A 15,546-nucleotide genomic window follows, 5' to 3' on the forward strand; every position below is an offset into this window, starting at 1 on the left:
TAATACTTGGAAGTGACTCCGTTGTTGAAAAACTTTTAATGTATAACCAACTGTTGATCGTGGAATATTCATATCTATTGAAATTTGTCGCACAGTCTTACCGTTATTAAATGCTTGTACAATCAACTTTTTCACTGCCTCACTTAAATATTTATTATGTCCCATTACAAATTATTGATCATTAAATGTTTATATAAAAATCTGCCTTCAGAAAAAGAAGTTCAAATAGTCTAAGTTATATCAACATTGTTAGAGTTTAGTTTGTCCAATTACTTTTGAGCCAATCATTTCCATTCTTTTAGCAAAATTTTGAGTAATTACTCCCAAAAGGAAATTTTTGTTTTGTTTTTCATAATTGTAGTATAAATTGACACGCTTACACGAAATTTCATTTAAAAATCTTTACTTAATGAGAAAATATAACAAAAAAGGTGTTTGTCCAATTACTTTTGGACGCTACTGTATATATATATCATATATTATATATATATATAAATATAAATATATATATATATATATATATATATATATATATATATATATATATATATATATATATATATATATATATATATATATATATATATATATATATATATATATATATATATATGTATATCGTCTAACTTGATCAAATAAAGACGTTAAAAGTAGAAACCAAAAAATTTGAATAAAAAAAGTTCGAGAGGCAATCGAAATTCAATTCAACAAATGAGGACCTAAAAATGGAGGTATGAATTTAGATGACGGTTAATATGTAAAAACGAAATTCTGGACGCCATATTTTTTATACCTACGTAATATAAAAGAAGCCCAATTAAAGCGAAGTTTAAAGAAGCCATTAAAAAGTGACGTTACCGTTAAAGTTTGTTTGTAATTTAATTTATTAGTAATTTGTAATTAAAGCTGAAGATGCTCGTATCAATAATCTAGCGAAAATTTCTTAGATAAAATAAAAAATTACTATCGAGAGAATTCGTATTTATTAAAGTTCATATATTAAATATATATATATATATATATATATATATATATATATATATATATATATATATATATATATATATACACTGGCGAGCAAAAAAAAGTGAACAGTACAATTTTTCAGTAAATTATGTATTATTAATCAATTAAAAATATAATACATAAAATATAACATATCGCTTATATTAAATACATATACATACACATATATACGACTCATTTTGAAAAAAAAAATTAATATTTTGTGTGGCCACCACCATTTTTCATCACTTCATTTAATCGACGCGGCATCGACTCAATTAAATTTGCTATCAAACGGTCAGGTATCGTAACCCAAACTTGTTTTATGGCTGCCCAAAGATCATCCAAAGATGAAATATTATTTTTATGGACCTCTTTGTCCATATAGTCCCACAAATTTTCAATGGGATTAAGGTCTGGACTTTGGGCAGGCCAATTTTCAAAAAGGAAGATATTGTTATCCTTGAGCCATTTTTTAACTTGTTTAGACGTATGGCAAGGAGCATTGTCATGTTGAAATTTAATTTCATCCTCTTCTAATTCTTCCAGTGTGGGCAGCAAAGATTTTTGTAGAATACTAATGTATTCTTTGGCATTTATTCGTAATCCATCTTCGACTCTATGCAATCTGCCCACACCTTTGGCAGAAAAACAACCCCAAACCATAATTCCAAGATTACCCTTTACCGTTTGGTGAATACAATCTGTATTTAATTGTTCGTTCTTACGTCTAATGCACATCTGTGGACGATCTGAATGCAAACAAAATCGTGATTCATCTGACCATAATATTTTTGTCCAGTCTGTGTTTTTCTTATTTTTTACCCAAGCTAACCTTGCCTTTTTATGGCGTGCTGTAAGAAGAGGTACTTTTTTACATGGGTGTATTTTGAACCCCTGATCTTTAAGACGCCTCGAAATTGTCCATCGGCTAACATTTTTATCATCAGAACACGTAAAAGTTTCTGCGATATGCGTCATAGTGGTTTTTCGATTTTTTAAAACATTGAATTTTAACTTGTGACAATCTCTTTCCGTCATTTTTCTTGGTCTGCCAGAACCTTTTTTTCTAGCTGTTGTTTTATTGTTTTTCTGACATGAAAGTATCTTGTGAACTCCACCAACACTAATGTTTACACCTTGAGCTTTCATAATTTGAATAATTTGGCGTATCGATTTACCGGACGCACTCATTCCAACAATGATTCCTTTTTGTTCCATTGTTAAATGAGGTCCTCTGTGAAAGAAAAATGATAATATTTTTAGAGTAATATATGAAGAAAATATTTATTTAATGATAAACTATGTATTCTAAATGAATATTTTTTTTTTCATAAGAATCCAATAACATCAAAATTAAAGGGGATTTTTCGTTTTAAATAAGTTAGAGGCATAAATAATAACCAAAATAAAAATAAAAAAAAATTACCTTTTATTTGGAGACATTTTTTTCCTTTTATTTTTTATAATAATAATATAGCGATAATACGACCTATTTCACCCACGCTCTAATATCAACTACAGATTTTGCTGACAACGTGCACTGTATTCATATCTAATGTTTAGAAGTTTATTCATGTTTTCTTTGAAAGATAAACGTAAATTCTTTGATAGTACGAACAAAAATAAACAAGCTTGTATAAGTTTCTGACCAGAGCTCTCTCATTTTATGCGTAAGCAGTCGCTGTTCACTTTTTTTTGCTCGCCAGTGTATATATATATATATATATATATATATATATATATATATATATATATATATATATATATTTATTCGTATTTATTGAAGTTCATATATTAAATATATATGTATATATATACAAATAGCTGTCACGTTTTAAAAATGCTTGAAAAACTTTTCTACCACAGGATGTTTGCCCACTAAAATACCTCCTACGACCAAAAGTTTTTTAATGATTTATTACTCCAACAACTAATTTAAAAATGTCCAAAGTTTGCTACTGATTGAGCTGAAAATTTTTTTTAATATACATTTATGTGAAATTTTATAAAAAGCATGTATATATTATAAAGACAAACAAACACACAATATGTCTCTAAAATTTCATTTGTTAACAGACTAAATTTAGTCTGACTTATTATATTTTATTAGTTTTGATATTACTTTGTACATCATTATTAAAATAAGGCACTATTTCTAACTTAGAAATTACATTTTTAAAAAAGTTGAACATTTTTATGAAAATGGTCAACTTAAAATAAAATGACAATACAGACAAAAATAACCTGAATAAATCGAATTTACCCTGAGATTTATGTATATTATTATGCAATTTAATGTAAAATCTAAAAGTTTTAAATTAGTCGCAATAAAAATAGGTTATAAAATATAACTTTAAATTACTTTTTATACCATCTGTATGCATTCTATCAAGTTTTCCTTGCCTTCCCATTACAGCAAATTATTTTTTGTCATTGCTGCATTGAGACAAAAGTTGTCAATGTGCTACTTCCCAGCCAGCATTTCAACGTTGATTTAACGTTGATTCAACGTTGATTTACGGACGTTGATTTAATCGTTATTCGGAAACAAAATATCGACGTTGAAATATCAACGTTGATTCAACGTTAAAAATCAACGTTGAACTGACGTTACGTTTTATGAACTTTCGAAAGATAATACTTTAAAACATTTACTAAAATGTATTTGTTTTTAAAAATTTACAAGTGGGGGTAATTTCTTTCTCTTTTTCACCACTTCGCTTTCATTTGACTCAACGTCACCCTCTACTTCTCAGTCATCGTCATCTTGATTTTCTTTATCACCTTCTTCAAGAACTTCTTCATCTTCTACTTTGTGATTGCAGGATTTTCGTTTACCTCCATTTAAACGATAAGGAGCATATTTCAAGCAGAAGTCTATAAACGTCCGAGTTTCTATGTCTGTAGCTTTTGCATCGCAGCGCTTAATCGATTCTAGAAACTAAATGCAAAAATATTCAAATTTGGTGAAGTGAATAAAAATGCAGAGAAAGGAGGGAAGAAAATCTTTCAGTAACATTTTATACAAATACATGAAGTTTTCAATTTTTAGTCGTTTAAACAGATTTATTTTATTTTTTGATGAACTTGTGCATAAAAAGTTTGACATCTAATTTTTGTGAAATCAACTAAATTTATTTATTTTCAACAGGCAGCCAATAAAAAGTAGTATACAAAAAGGTTTTTAATAAAACAATATAGATCTGCATCTTACCTAATTTTTAACATTTAAAATCTAAATAATATCCTACCAATTACAGCTTTACAAATATTCAACCCTTCCATATGTAATTTCACAGTTACTTTTCCTTTCAAACCAACCAAATTAAACTTTGAAATCTGTTTGTCATCAGCCCTAAAATTAGAGAATTGGTATATAACGTTGGCAACACAAGATTAAACATGTCAAAAGAAAATTTCAACATTTTAAAATCTTTCTAAAAATAAAAAATTGGTGGAACTATTTTTGTTTACAAAACTAGTAAGTATTATTGATTAAAGAAATGTTTTAATCTGTTTTACATGTTTGTAATACTTTTCTTTTGATTGTTACCACCAATGGAGGATAGCTGCCTCACCTGATGTAAAAATAGAATACAAAATAATAGCTCTATGAACAATGTGGCGATCTTGCACAAAAGAAGATCTATACTCTCAATGGACATTTTTGGGAACATCCACCCAATACCCAAGATATAGATAACGTCCACCCGATGACATTAATCAATGGTACATTTTAATGAAAAATTACTTACAAACTTTTTAAGAACTCTTGTCAGCTCCCATTTTGCAATCAAATTCTTATAGAACATTAACATCATCAAATTGCATTAGTATCTCTCTTTTAGCATCTTTCATCCTGGTGTTATTAATTGCTAACCTTTTAGAATTTTCATTCATTACCAAGGTTATTTGGGCCAAGTTCCATAATACTATGTTGAAATCCTAAGTTGAAAACAACAGTACTTATAAATTACTTAATGTGTTAAATTTTCAAGTATGTCAACCTGGATCTCAAAAGAAGTGAGATTATATAAAAATCTACAAAAAATAATTATTTTCAATAAACCTACCATACCTTTAAAAATATTTGAGCTAATTAACTCGTCCCAAGCACATGCAGAATCTCTTCTATTGTAATTCATGTAGGTTTGAGGAATACCAGCAGAAACATTGATGAATGAGCTTTATGATATACTAATAGTGGAATGATTGTTTAATGTCGGTTTGAGTCCAGAAAAACCTCCACATATAGAAGAGGTAGTAGTTGACTTAAAGGGCATTAGTATGTTGGCTGATAAAGCAGTGAGTCCAAAATAGCCATCAGGTATAGAAAAAGTTGCAGTATAACCTTTAAAAACCAATTTAACATTAAAAAAATTAACAAAAAATTTACTACAGTAAACACCATTAATAGGTTATTTTAAAGGTCTAAAAATTAATTTAAATGATTTAAAATAAAAAGTAAAACAATAGCATGAAGGGAAAGAGTACCAGATAATAATTTTTGACTTGAATTATTCCTCGTTGCTTTTTGTGGAATATCATAAAAGGCTCCTATGAAAGAAGGAAGGAAAATAACTAATTGGCGTTTCTTTCTTTTCTTTTCTTTTTTTTTTTTTTTTTTTTTCTTTTTTTTTTTTTATTGAAAAAGAACAACTTTGGTTATTTTATTTATTTATTGCAAAAGAGAAAAAAAATAAAAAAAATAAAAAAAGTTAATTAACAGCAAGAATAGTGTTATCAATAATATATTCTTTTACTTGTTTTCATTTTAGGTAGAACTGGCATTGGAATAGACTTTTCTGCTAACTTAATAATTGCATGTCTTTTTTCAGATGAGCTGGTAAAAGTCTTAATTGTCATTTGATTGTTATCCAATTCCCCAGCTGTCACATTGTCTCCATACTCCTCACATAATTCTTTGTCATCATCTAGGATGGAAATAATTTATGTTTACAATATGAAAGAGTTATTTTAAGAAACAAAAATAAGGATGACCTCTTAATCTTAAGTAATTTTAACGAGCACTGATTAAATGTATAAAAAGACCTAGAAAAAATTTTAACACAAATCTTTAACGAATTTATTTTACAAAGAGATATAGGTGAAGCGCCTTAGGAGTATAGTGGACATTTGAGACATTGCAAATATGAAAATAATTTAGAAGAACTGAAAGAACCCTTAAAAAATAATATTTTTGTGTAAATATTGTGAATGTAAATAAATAGAGAGATGTTAAAGTCATTATGTTAAAAGAGTACATCATTTCATAATAATAAATCCTTAATTGTATGCTTTATGTATTTAAGTTTGAATTAATACCAATCATCAGTTGGATTAGACATTTTTTTCAGCGATGACTCCACATTCCTATTAGCCCAAAATACTTTGTCAATTTACCCAGTTTTATGGAAGATTCTGGCGAAAATTTGCATTTTTAAATTTTTCAGATTGAGTTTAGCGTACATTAAGTTGGTCTAAAAGTATTGTTTCTTATACGTTTTCTTATTTTTAAACAAAGATCTTTCTTAATCTGTAAAAAAAATAGGGAATGCGAAAGTAAAATTTCAACGTTGAAATTTCAACCTCGCTTCGACGTTGACACGACGTCGTTTGCTTGCTGGGTTCCTCAAAGTTGCCAAAGCAACATATTATTAACGTTGGCAAAAAATCAGTTTTTCAATGTTTTTTAATTACCACATTTTCAACGTTGGTATATGTAACGTTGAATAAACGTTGTTTTATAAATAGCTTAACTACGTTGAAAAAGCAGCTGTCTAACGTTGATAAACCTTAAACTTTGTGACGTTTTTACTGTGGTAATTTGCGTACTTTTATTCAACGTTGAATAAACGCAACTTTTTGAGAAGATGAAATGCGTTGAAATTTATACGCTTTTTCAACGTTGAAAATGTAACGTTTAAAAAGCGGTCTATTTTTAACGTTGATGAAGCATAAAGTTTGAAACGTTTTTAAAGCGGCTTTTTGCGTTTAGTGATTTCACGTTGAATTAACGTCTTATTTTGAGAAGCTAAATTACGTTGCAATTCCAGTGCTTATTCAACGTTTTAATTTACCGCGATTTAGTATACAAAAACAGACATGGATTCAACGTTGAAAACACGTTGTTTTTGTCACTGTCACGCTTTTTCTTCGCTGCGACCGGTTTTCAACGTTGAATCAACGCTGACATGTTTGCTGGGTAGATAATGTTCTCTTATAAAAAAACATTATCTAACCTTACCCTAACCTTACATCGATGTGTTATTAACTGCCGCATGTTATTAACTTCTGCTTGTTCTCTCTAAATCAGTCGATGCGTGTACTACTCTTTGCATGTTCTCCCCATATCAGTCTATATATATAAACTCCTCTTTGCTAATCCGTATAAATAAATTATTAAAACAAAAATAAATTAATAAATTTAAAAAAATCAACAAAAATATAATAAAAACAATATAAAACACTAAATAAATAATAATAAAATTCTGAAATAAAAAAGCGATAAGCATTCATATCTATAATGTTGTGTTTTTGTGCTTTTTCAAAAAACAAATAAATTTAATTACTCACCTCGAAAAAAACTTTCGTCCAACATGCAATATTGCAACAATTTATGTCAACATATGTTGACTTAAATTTCAGAATGTTGTAGTAAGAATCATTTAAGGAATAAAATGTTTGCGTATGTCGCTTTCTATAGAAGTATATATGTTGCCTTGCGTTTTCTTGCATTTGAGCTTGTTTTTAAAATATTTTCAATAATATCGAATCTCTCAATTGAATTTATTGGCTCTTTTTCAATATTGTCAACATTCAAACTGAAATCAACGTCTCCACTTTCTTCAATTTTTTAAGCCTAACCAGGATTTGCGCTTGCGTATCTTGGATCTGGCGAAAATTTTTTTGCTTATCTTTGAACTAAGCATATTGAAATTCTAAACAAAAAATGAAATCAAAAAAATTAGCAAAAAGTAGTTAATGGGTACTCCATGTATCTACAAGATACATGGAAGAATCTTTTAACTTAGAGGAATGTTTTTTATTAGCAGTTTTATATTCTTGGTTTTTAGTTGTGTGGCTCAAATACCCTTGCTGTTAAATGATATTGTAAAAAAATTTTACAAATACTTTTTTTCATGCAAATAAAAAGCTATCCAAAATAACTCGCGTTTATTTGACATCTCTTTAAACGAAACTTCACCATCACCAATTTTCTTAACTTTTCAACACATTTACAACTATCTCTACTATCATTATCATCATCATCAATCATTTTACTAGAAGTAGAAGCCACAGGATCCAAAAAACTATCTACTTTCTCTCTTTCTTTAACTTCGAATTAGATTGAGTTCCAGCGGTTGACTAAGCGTTCCGAGAAGAAGATTTTTGTCTGACCACAGTTTTGAATCTATACTTAACAAGTGTAAGTGGGTGAACTCTTGTTCTTTTGTTTGTGGCTAATTCAAAAACTTTTTAATATGAAGTAGTAGAATACCCATTCAACATCTTGCACACTTCTGTTAAATCAATCTGTTTCTTCGTTCTTCAAGTTTCCATAGACCTAGTTTAGACATTCTGTCTGCATAGGATAGATGTGGATAAGTGAATGAAGCTCAAGATATAAAAATCTTGGATTAAATTAATTATGTAATAGGCAAAGTTAATTATAAGTAATTTACTAGGAACGTCATCCTCCTCATCTAAATATTGAAATTGTGTTTTCAGTCCACCAAGCTTACGTTTTGGACTAGCCAATCTTTTTTTATAGATAATTTCAAACTTTTTCGAAACTAGTAAAAGAAAATTTATTAATCTACACTCACTGTGTGTGTGGGTGTGTGTATATATCTATATATATATATATATATATATATATATATATATATATATATATATATATATATATATATATATATATATATATATATATATATATATATACAGGATCGGATCCAGAGTGTAGCAAGTGAAGCAATTACTACAGTCAACTCGGACTACATTTATTATTATTTTCTACACACATATATAAAAAAATATATAAGTATATTTTTATGTAAAATAACAGAAAAATTTTAGATCAAATTTTGGCCGCTGTCGTAGCTTAACTAATTTTACTAAATCGAAAAATAAAATTTTTGCTAAAAAAAAACCCGAGTTTTTATAGGGTTTTGTCTCTCATGTTCATAAATTTTTGTAAGAATGTCAAACATTTCGCAGCGTAGCTACTTAATTTTGACTGGGAGTGAAATAAAATGGCAAATTATGTGTTGCAACTGTAGCAAAATCATGTTTGTCATGTTTTCAAACAACTCTAAGCATACCCCCGTGCTTTTATAATATTGAATACATATTTAGTATCACCTTTTTATTAACAAGGAGGTCTTATATAACAACTAAAAGTCATTATCCGAGAACCTGTAGCAAGTGTAGCAAAAAATTGTACTTCGATGAATTTATATTACTTTATATATGGTTTATAAACTTTTTTTAATGAAAGAAATGGAGCTATATCAAGCGTTAAAAGCAAACAATCATTCTTTAATAGATCAGATTAAATTATGTAACCCCGCCGAATTAAACAATTTCTTGTTTGCTTTGGTAAAACACTTTTGCTACAGTCAATATTTTGATCCGCCACTGATATATATATATATATATATATATATATATATATATATATATATATATATATATACATATATATATATATATATATATATATATATATATATATATATATATATATATATATATATATATATGTATATATATATATATATATATATATATATATATATATATATATATATATATATATATATATATATATATATATATATATATATATATATATATATATATATATATATATATATATATATATGGTGTTCACAGTCCTGAAATGTCCTGAAAAATTAAATTATTTTCAAAAATGACCTGAAATGTCCTGGAATTTTTTTTGTTAATCAAGTTACAAAAATACTAATAATATTGAAGTAATATAAAACTTTTTATGCAAAAAAAACGAAAATTATATAAATGGTTTGAATTTAATTTTAAATAAAAGAGAATTATCTATGATTTATTATTTGATCGAAAGGTTTTCTTTATTTTTAATATATGGCTTAAATTACTTTGAATTTTTTTTTTATTTTGTTCTATTTTTATTTGATGTTTTAAAAAGCATAGTAGTTAACATTCTTAGTATGTTTTTATTGAATGATGTATTAGAAAAATCTGATACAATTAAGAAAATAATGAAGCTAAATCTAAATAAATCTAGATAAAACTCTTCCTTTAATGGGGTCCTGTAAACCAACATCAATATTTAACTGAACTGACATCATCTGTGTGAAATAATTAATAATATTGTCATTCAGCATTAGTCCTTTTTCTATCAGTCCTTTTTCATTCAGTTCGGAATATCCAATAAGAGAGGATTTAAATTCTTTAGTAGAATGAGCAGTGGTTTGCAGTTGCACATAATCATTAACAGTGGTAATTTCATGCAGCTCCTGACTATCAGCATGTTAATTGTTGAATTTTTAATGAATCAGCAGGAACTACAAACTGTCGTCTATCACTTGATTTGTAACAATCTCTGATTCACAAAAATCATTTTTTACTAATGATATAACACTTATATTTGAAGCTGCTTTCATAATATCATATTTTAGACCAACTCTTTTAGTCATTTTCCTCTTACGCCGAACTGGAATATTGAGAAGATTAGGAGATTTTGAAGCAGACTTTTTCCAAGTTTCTGGTTTTGGATCAGGACGCAGGATAATGCCTTGTTCTTTTGTAATAGATTCAGCATATACAATCTTAAGCTTATGTAGACCATCAAATAAATTATCTGTTGCTGATTGAGATTGACCTAAATGCGTCAAATTGATTATTTCAGTCAAGAGTTCGCGACATGCAGCAGGTGAGTGATGACTTGATTGTATTTTATCATGTTCTGCATTCTGAGTGGGAATACTATTTACATTCATACAATCACTACATGCAGTTGTCTGGCTATGTTCAGATGGTGCAGACGCAAAGTTGCCAGGCAACAACATCGCATCGACAGGAGTATTTTTTAAATCTTTGAGTTCAGCTGACTCTTGAACCTGAGATGAAGTTGAATACTTATTTTCATCCAACAATGGATCTAATATGAAATATGGAGAATTGCTGTAAGAGGGATCAAAGTCAGACCACGAGAGATTTTCTTTACAGAAAACTGCAAAAAAATGTTTGCATGGATATATACTATCAAACCAAGAAGGACAAGAACAGGTTGGCAAGTGCTTAGCATCACCAAGATAACACTGATAAACTTCTCTACTTGTTGACTGAAATGATGCAACATTTTACAATCTGTTGGTGACAGCACTAATTCCATCCAATGATATACCTTGTAGTTTATCAATCATTTTCATGCAGTGTTTTACTAAAGGCCGTGGGGGATTTATTAAATACATCGGAATGTTATTACTATATTTTCTATAAGATGAGTGTGCTCTTCTATTTTCATCCACATAGCTAAAATAATGAAAAATTTCTACTTAACATTAAGTAAGTAATGGGATAACTTATGCTGAATAGAAAAATAAAATCTTTTCTTTTTAATAACTATCAGCATAAATTTTTATTTATCTTAGTATCAAGGATATGAAATCCCTTTTTTTGGCAAATTACATTGACAATGACGTTTAATTATTTTTATTTGTTTTACTTGCCTCACTGTTATATCATTACTAATTGTTAAGTAGTAGTGGTATAAGTAGAAATAACTAACTTGTCATAATTGTGAGGTAGGAACTCTTCAATGCAAATACTTAGCATAGCTGTGAGAGATGAATTTTTTCTTCTTTCTAAGAAACTGTATTTCAATGATTGATTTTGCCTTTCAGTGCCATTGTTTGTATTGACATTTCGCAAAAGGCGATGTTGCCTGAATGCAAACACCCATCTCTGAAAAAAATGTAAATTAAATGCAATTCAGGGTTCCCACAGAAAAATTAAATGAAAATTCCAAGACTTTCCAGGAACATTTTCTTAAATGGTCCTAGCATTTCCCAACATATCTGCTATTAAAATTGCAGAACGTTTCCAGGATTTTAACTATAAATATCAAGCAGTTTCTTAGATAAAAACTATTGGAAATCTCCAAAAAACCATTAAATTAGAGTACAAAGGCTCGATTGAACATTTCTTTTTTTACATTTTAATTACATTTAAACTAACCTTTTGGTTGCATAACCAAGTATTATTTAAATAATCCCTTAGCTTTGGGTGATTTTTCCACTCTTCTGTCTCTTTGAAAGCATTCACAGCATCTTTGCAAATCTCTTCTGTTTTTGCATTTGCAATTTGGTGAAGTTGTAACTTAACTGCATCTTTCACAGTGCAACAGCCATTATTGGTTTTAGAGAGCCATCTTTCCAAAGCTTGTTCTCGATGAAAATCACAAATGAGGACACTGCATCCTAAATGAGGTGGGTCTTGAACATAACATTATGCTGCTTAAAATTTAAGAAAATTTGGAAAAATAAAGTCTTACCTGGAAACATATTCTATTGAGTTTATTTCTTCGTTCGAATAATCAGTTAAAACAAATTTAGGCTGAAATGAAGGATTCCACTGTTTAACGCACGTCAATGCCTCAGTGATAGCTTCAGTTGTTTCGTTTTCACACACAAAAATGGCAACAACTTGGTAATCCATGTTTGTTTTAACAACTAAAAAAAATAGAGGAAGAGCAAACCGAGTTGTGCGGTATGTGGCGTCATGAAAAAGTAACTCACTTCCATATCGTAAAAGCAGTCTCTTTTGCCACATTTCTTGGTATACAAATAAAAATGAATCCTTAAGCTGTGGATCATTGTCTTCATGAACGCTGACACCTTTTGGTCGAAAGTTTATCATAGGTTCTTGGCCATTGATTCTCCATTCATTAATTTTATCAAGAAAACATTCTTGATCTATTAAAGATCTACGAAGTTTTCTCCTTGCATTCATCATATGATTCCGAATAGTTTTATCCCGCGGAAAGTAACGTTTGTTTTCTTTATGAGGAATGTCATTTGAACCAAACTCAGCTTCAACAAAAATATTTAGATGTCTTCTCATTTCTGGAACAGTGTTGATACCCTTTTTTACTAAATCTCCAATTTTAATAATGAGAGTATCAGAAAAGGGTTGATAAAGACCAGCTGTCTAAAAATATTGCAAATATATTTTGCAGTTATAAACAAATTGAAAAGAAATGTAAAAAATAAAGAAGAAAACAACATGTAATAATTTTTTTTTAAAATTGATTATTAAGTTAAACTAAAAATAAATTACAAAATAAAAATACAAATGAATTACAAAAAACATTAATGATACTTACCTCTCCTATCAAATGGTTTTTATGAGCAGAAATATCTGGCAATAATAAAATGTACTTTCTACACATAATTAAATTCCCTTGGGTAGAAATAGCTATATGAAGTTTTTTTGACATTTCACTTCTTAACCATGTTGTATCTCTTGTGAGCTATGAGAATAAAAAAAAAATTATTGAACAAGATATTTATATAAAATTTACTAAGTATTTATACAAAATTATTATTATTTTGGCATTTTGGTAATTAATCATTTAAAATATTTATATATAAATAGTTATTAAGTGTTGTTCCATATATGTATATGTTCATATACATGTACATGTTACATTACTGACATATACATGTTCAACATTAAATGTGGTTAATGTTTTTGAACAAAATGTCAAAACATGGGTGAGATAAAGCAATAAGATACCTTAAACTCTGGAAATTCTACTATTTCTTTTATATGAATCATGGCTGGACAATCAAATTTTTTGGTATCCTGGAGAATAACTTTGTTATTTTTGTAATAATGATCTACAGCCTATATATTAGAAATTAAAATATTATTGTAAATCAAAAATTTTTAATTTTAAAAAATACAGTAAGATTTTTTTGCTTATTGTTACAAGTGAAGTTTATTTTTAAAAACAGATTTTATATAGGACCTGTATATAAAATTTGTTTTTATATAGGACCTGTATATAAAATTTGTTTTTATATAGGATAGGAATGTATACATATATAAAGTTATAAAAAGAAGCGTACTTGAATTAAATTAGATATGCACGCAATTTAAAATGTTTCAAAGTGTTACATGACATAAAATATATTATCAACAAACAAACTATAGGTCAACATACTGCTGCATCGTTTTTCTTTTTTCTGTATTTTTCTTTTGCTTTAATATTCCTGTCCATTCCTTGTTGACAGTCAAGACAACTATGCGCTGAAAAAATGAATGGAACCCCAGTGTAGGGGAAATCTTTGTCCTCAAAAAACACTCTGTGATTTTTCTTCAACAGTTCTATATTGAAAAATTTAAACAGCATACAAGGTTATTCTTAAACATAAACAAATTAAAATACACTAAAAATTGGATGTATTATGCCAAAAATTATTTGCATAAAAATATTTGCAGCAGTTAAAACATCATCTACATTTATTATAACTCTAGATTAGATAAAGTTATTGATTTATTGTAAGAAAAATAACTTATTCAAATAACTTTGTATGCCAACCTTTAAAGTTTTGTTCCATGCTTCCAGTGCGAGATACAACATAAAGCACTGTGTGCAACAACTCATGCTCTTTAATTTTAGCACAAACATCTGGATATGTTGGTAAATTATGTCTTTTAACAGCTAGAGTCAAATTGGGTGTCCCTACAAAAATTTTGTAATAAAATATTTTGTTAAAAAGTTATAAAAAAAAATTCTTTACAGTGTTTACAGCATCACACTGTTTCCAACTTTTCCTGGTCACCCTTCAAGTGAATAAAATATATTGTAGCAACATTATTGAATACCAACTTAATTTTACTGAATATGTTAAACATACCTCAAATAAAATTGCAAAGAAAACTGGATAACTTGGTAAGCAAATATTTAATTCAATGGACCAAGAAGATAACCTTTCAAACTATTGCTCCCCACCATAAATATTGTACTTTTATTTTTCTTGATATTAAACATAAACATTTTAGAAAAACTGCAAAACGAAGCAATGAGAATTATCTTAAAATGTGACTGGTCAACTCACAAAATAGAAATACTGGAATTAATCACTGTACAAATAAAATTGTAGTTAAATCGCTGTTTCATTCATAATGCTACATCAACTGAAAACGAAATATTTAAGTCTCTCTATTTAAGAAATTGGGAGTTACATCCATATAACACTAGACAAGCTAGTTGTTTTCATAGAAGTAGCCAATTTATTAGACCAGGTCAGAAGCCATTAATAATTACTTTATGCTACTTTAGTAACTTAATGCTACTTTAGTAACTTTACAAAATAAATAAAATAAAGTTACTAAAGTAGCATTAAGTTGCTAAATAAATAAAAAGATTTTATTCTAAAGATTAGTAATGTCGATAATAGAAAATATAATTAGAAAAATAAATCTTACCCAATGAGTGTTGTAAATCATGGGACAATTGTCATC

At 27.9% G+C, this 15,546-nt stretch overlaps 1 protein-coding gene and 2 pseudogenes across 2 annotated transcripts; all 3 read right to left on the reverse strand.

Moving 5' to 3' along the window:
• LOC149876263 (uncharacterized) overlaps nt 1-15,546 on the reverse strand; it is a 45,334-nt pseudogene that overhangs the window by 9,853 nt on the left and 19,935 nt on the right.
• On the reverse strand, nt 5,107-6,443 carry LOC149876265 (uncharacterized). 2 transcript variants are annotated; one of them, XM_090075642.1, is made up of 4 exons: nt 6,334-6,441; nt 5,772-5,942; nt 5,503-5,565; nt 5,107-5,359 (listed from the first exon to the last, which is right to left on the reverse strand). In XM_090075642.1, exons 1-4 carry the CDS (start codon nt 6,338-6,340, stop codon nt 5,196-5,198), a joined length of 405 nt encoding a protein of 134 aa, XP_089931768.1. In that variant the 5' UTR covers nt 6,341-6,441; the 3' UTR covers nt 5,107-5,195. The 2 variants fall into 2 exon arrangements, with proteins under 2 accessions (XP_089931768.1, XP_089931769.1); XM_090075643.1 differs by lacking the exon at nt 5,503-5,565 and having other exon boundaries at nt 6,334-6,443.
• Nucleotides 10,209-15,036, reverse strand: LOC149876266 (uncharacterized; annotated as a pseudogene).

Source organism: Hydra viridissima, unplaced genomic scaffold, assembly GCF_058129835.1.
Source record: "Hydra viridissima isolate aposymbiotic clone 2 unplaced genomic scaffold, HvirCarnegie_v1 scaffold_23, whole genome shotgun sequence".
NCBI classification, from domain to species: domain Eukaryota; kingdom Metazoa; phylum Cnidaria; class Hydrozoa; order Anthoathecata; family Hydridae; genus Hydra; species Hydra viridissima.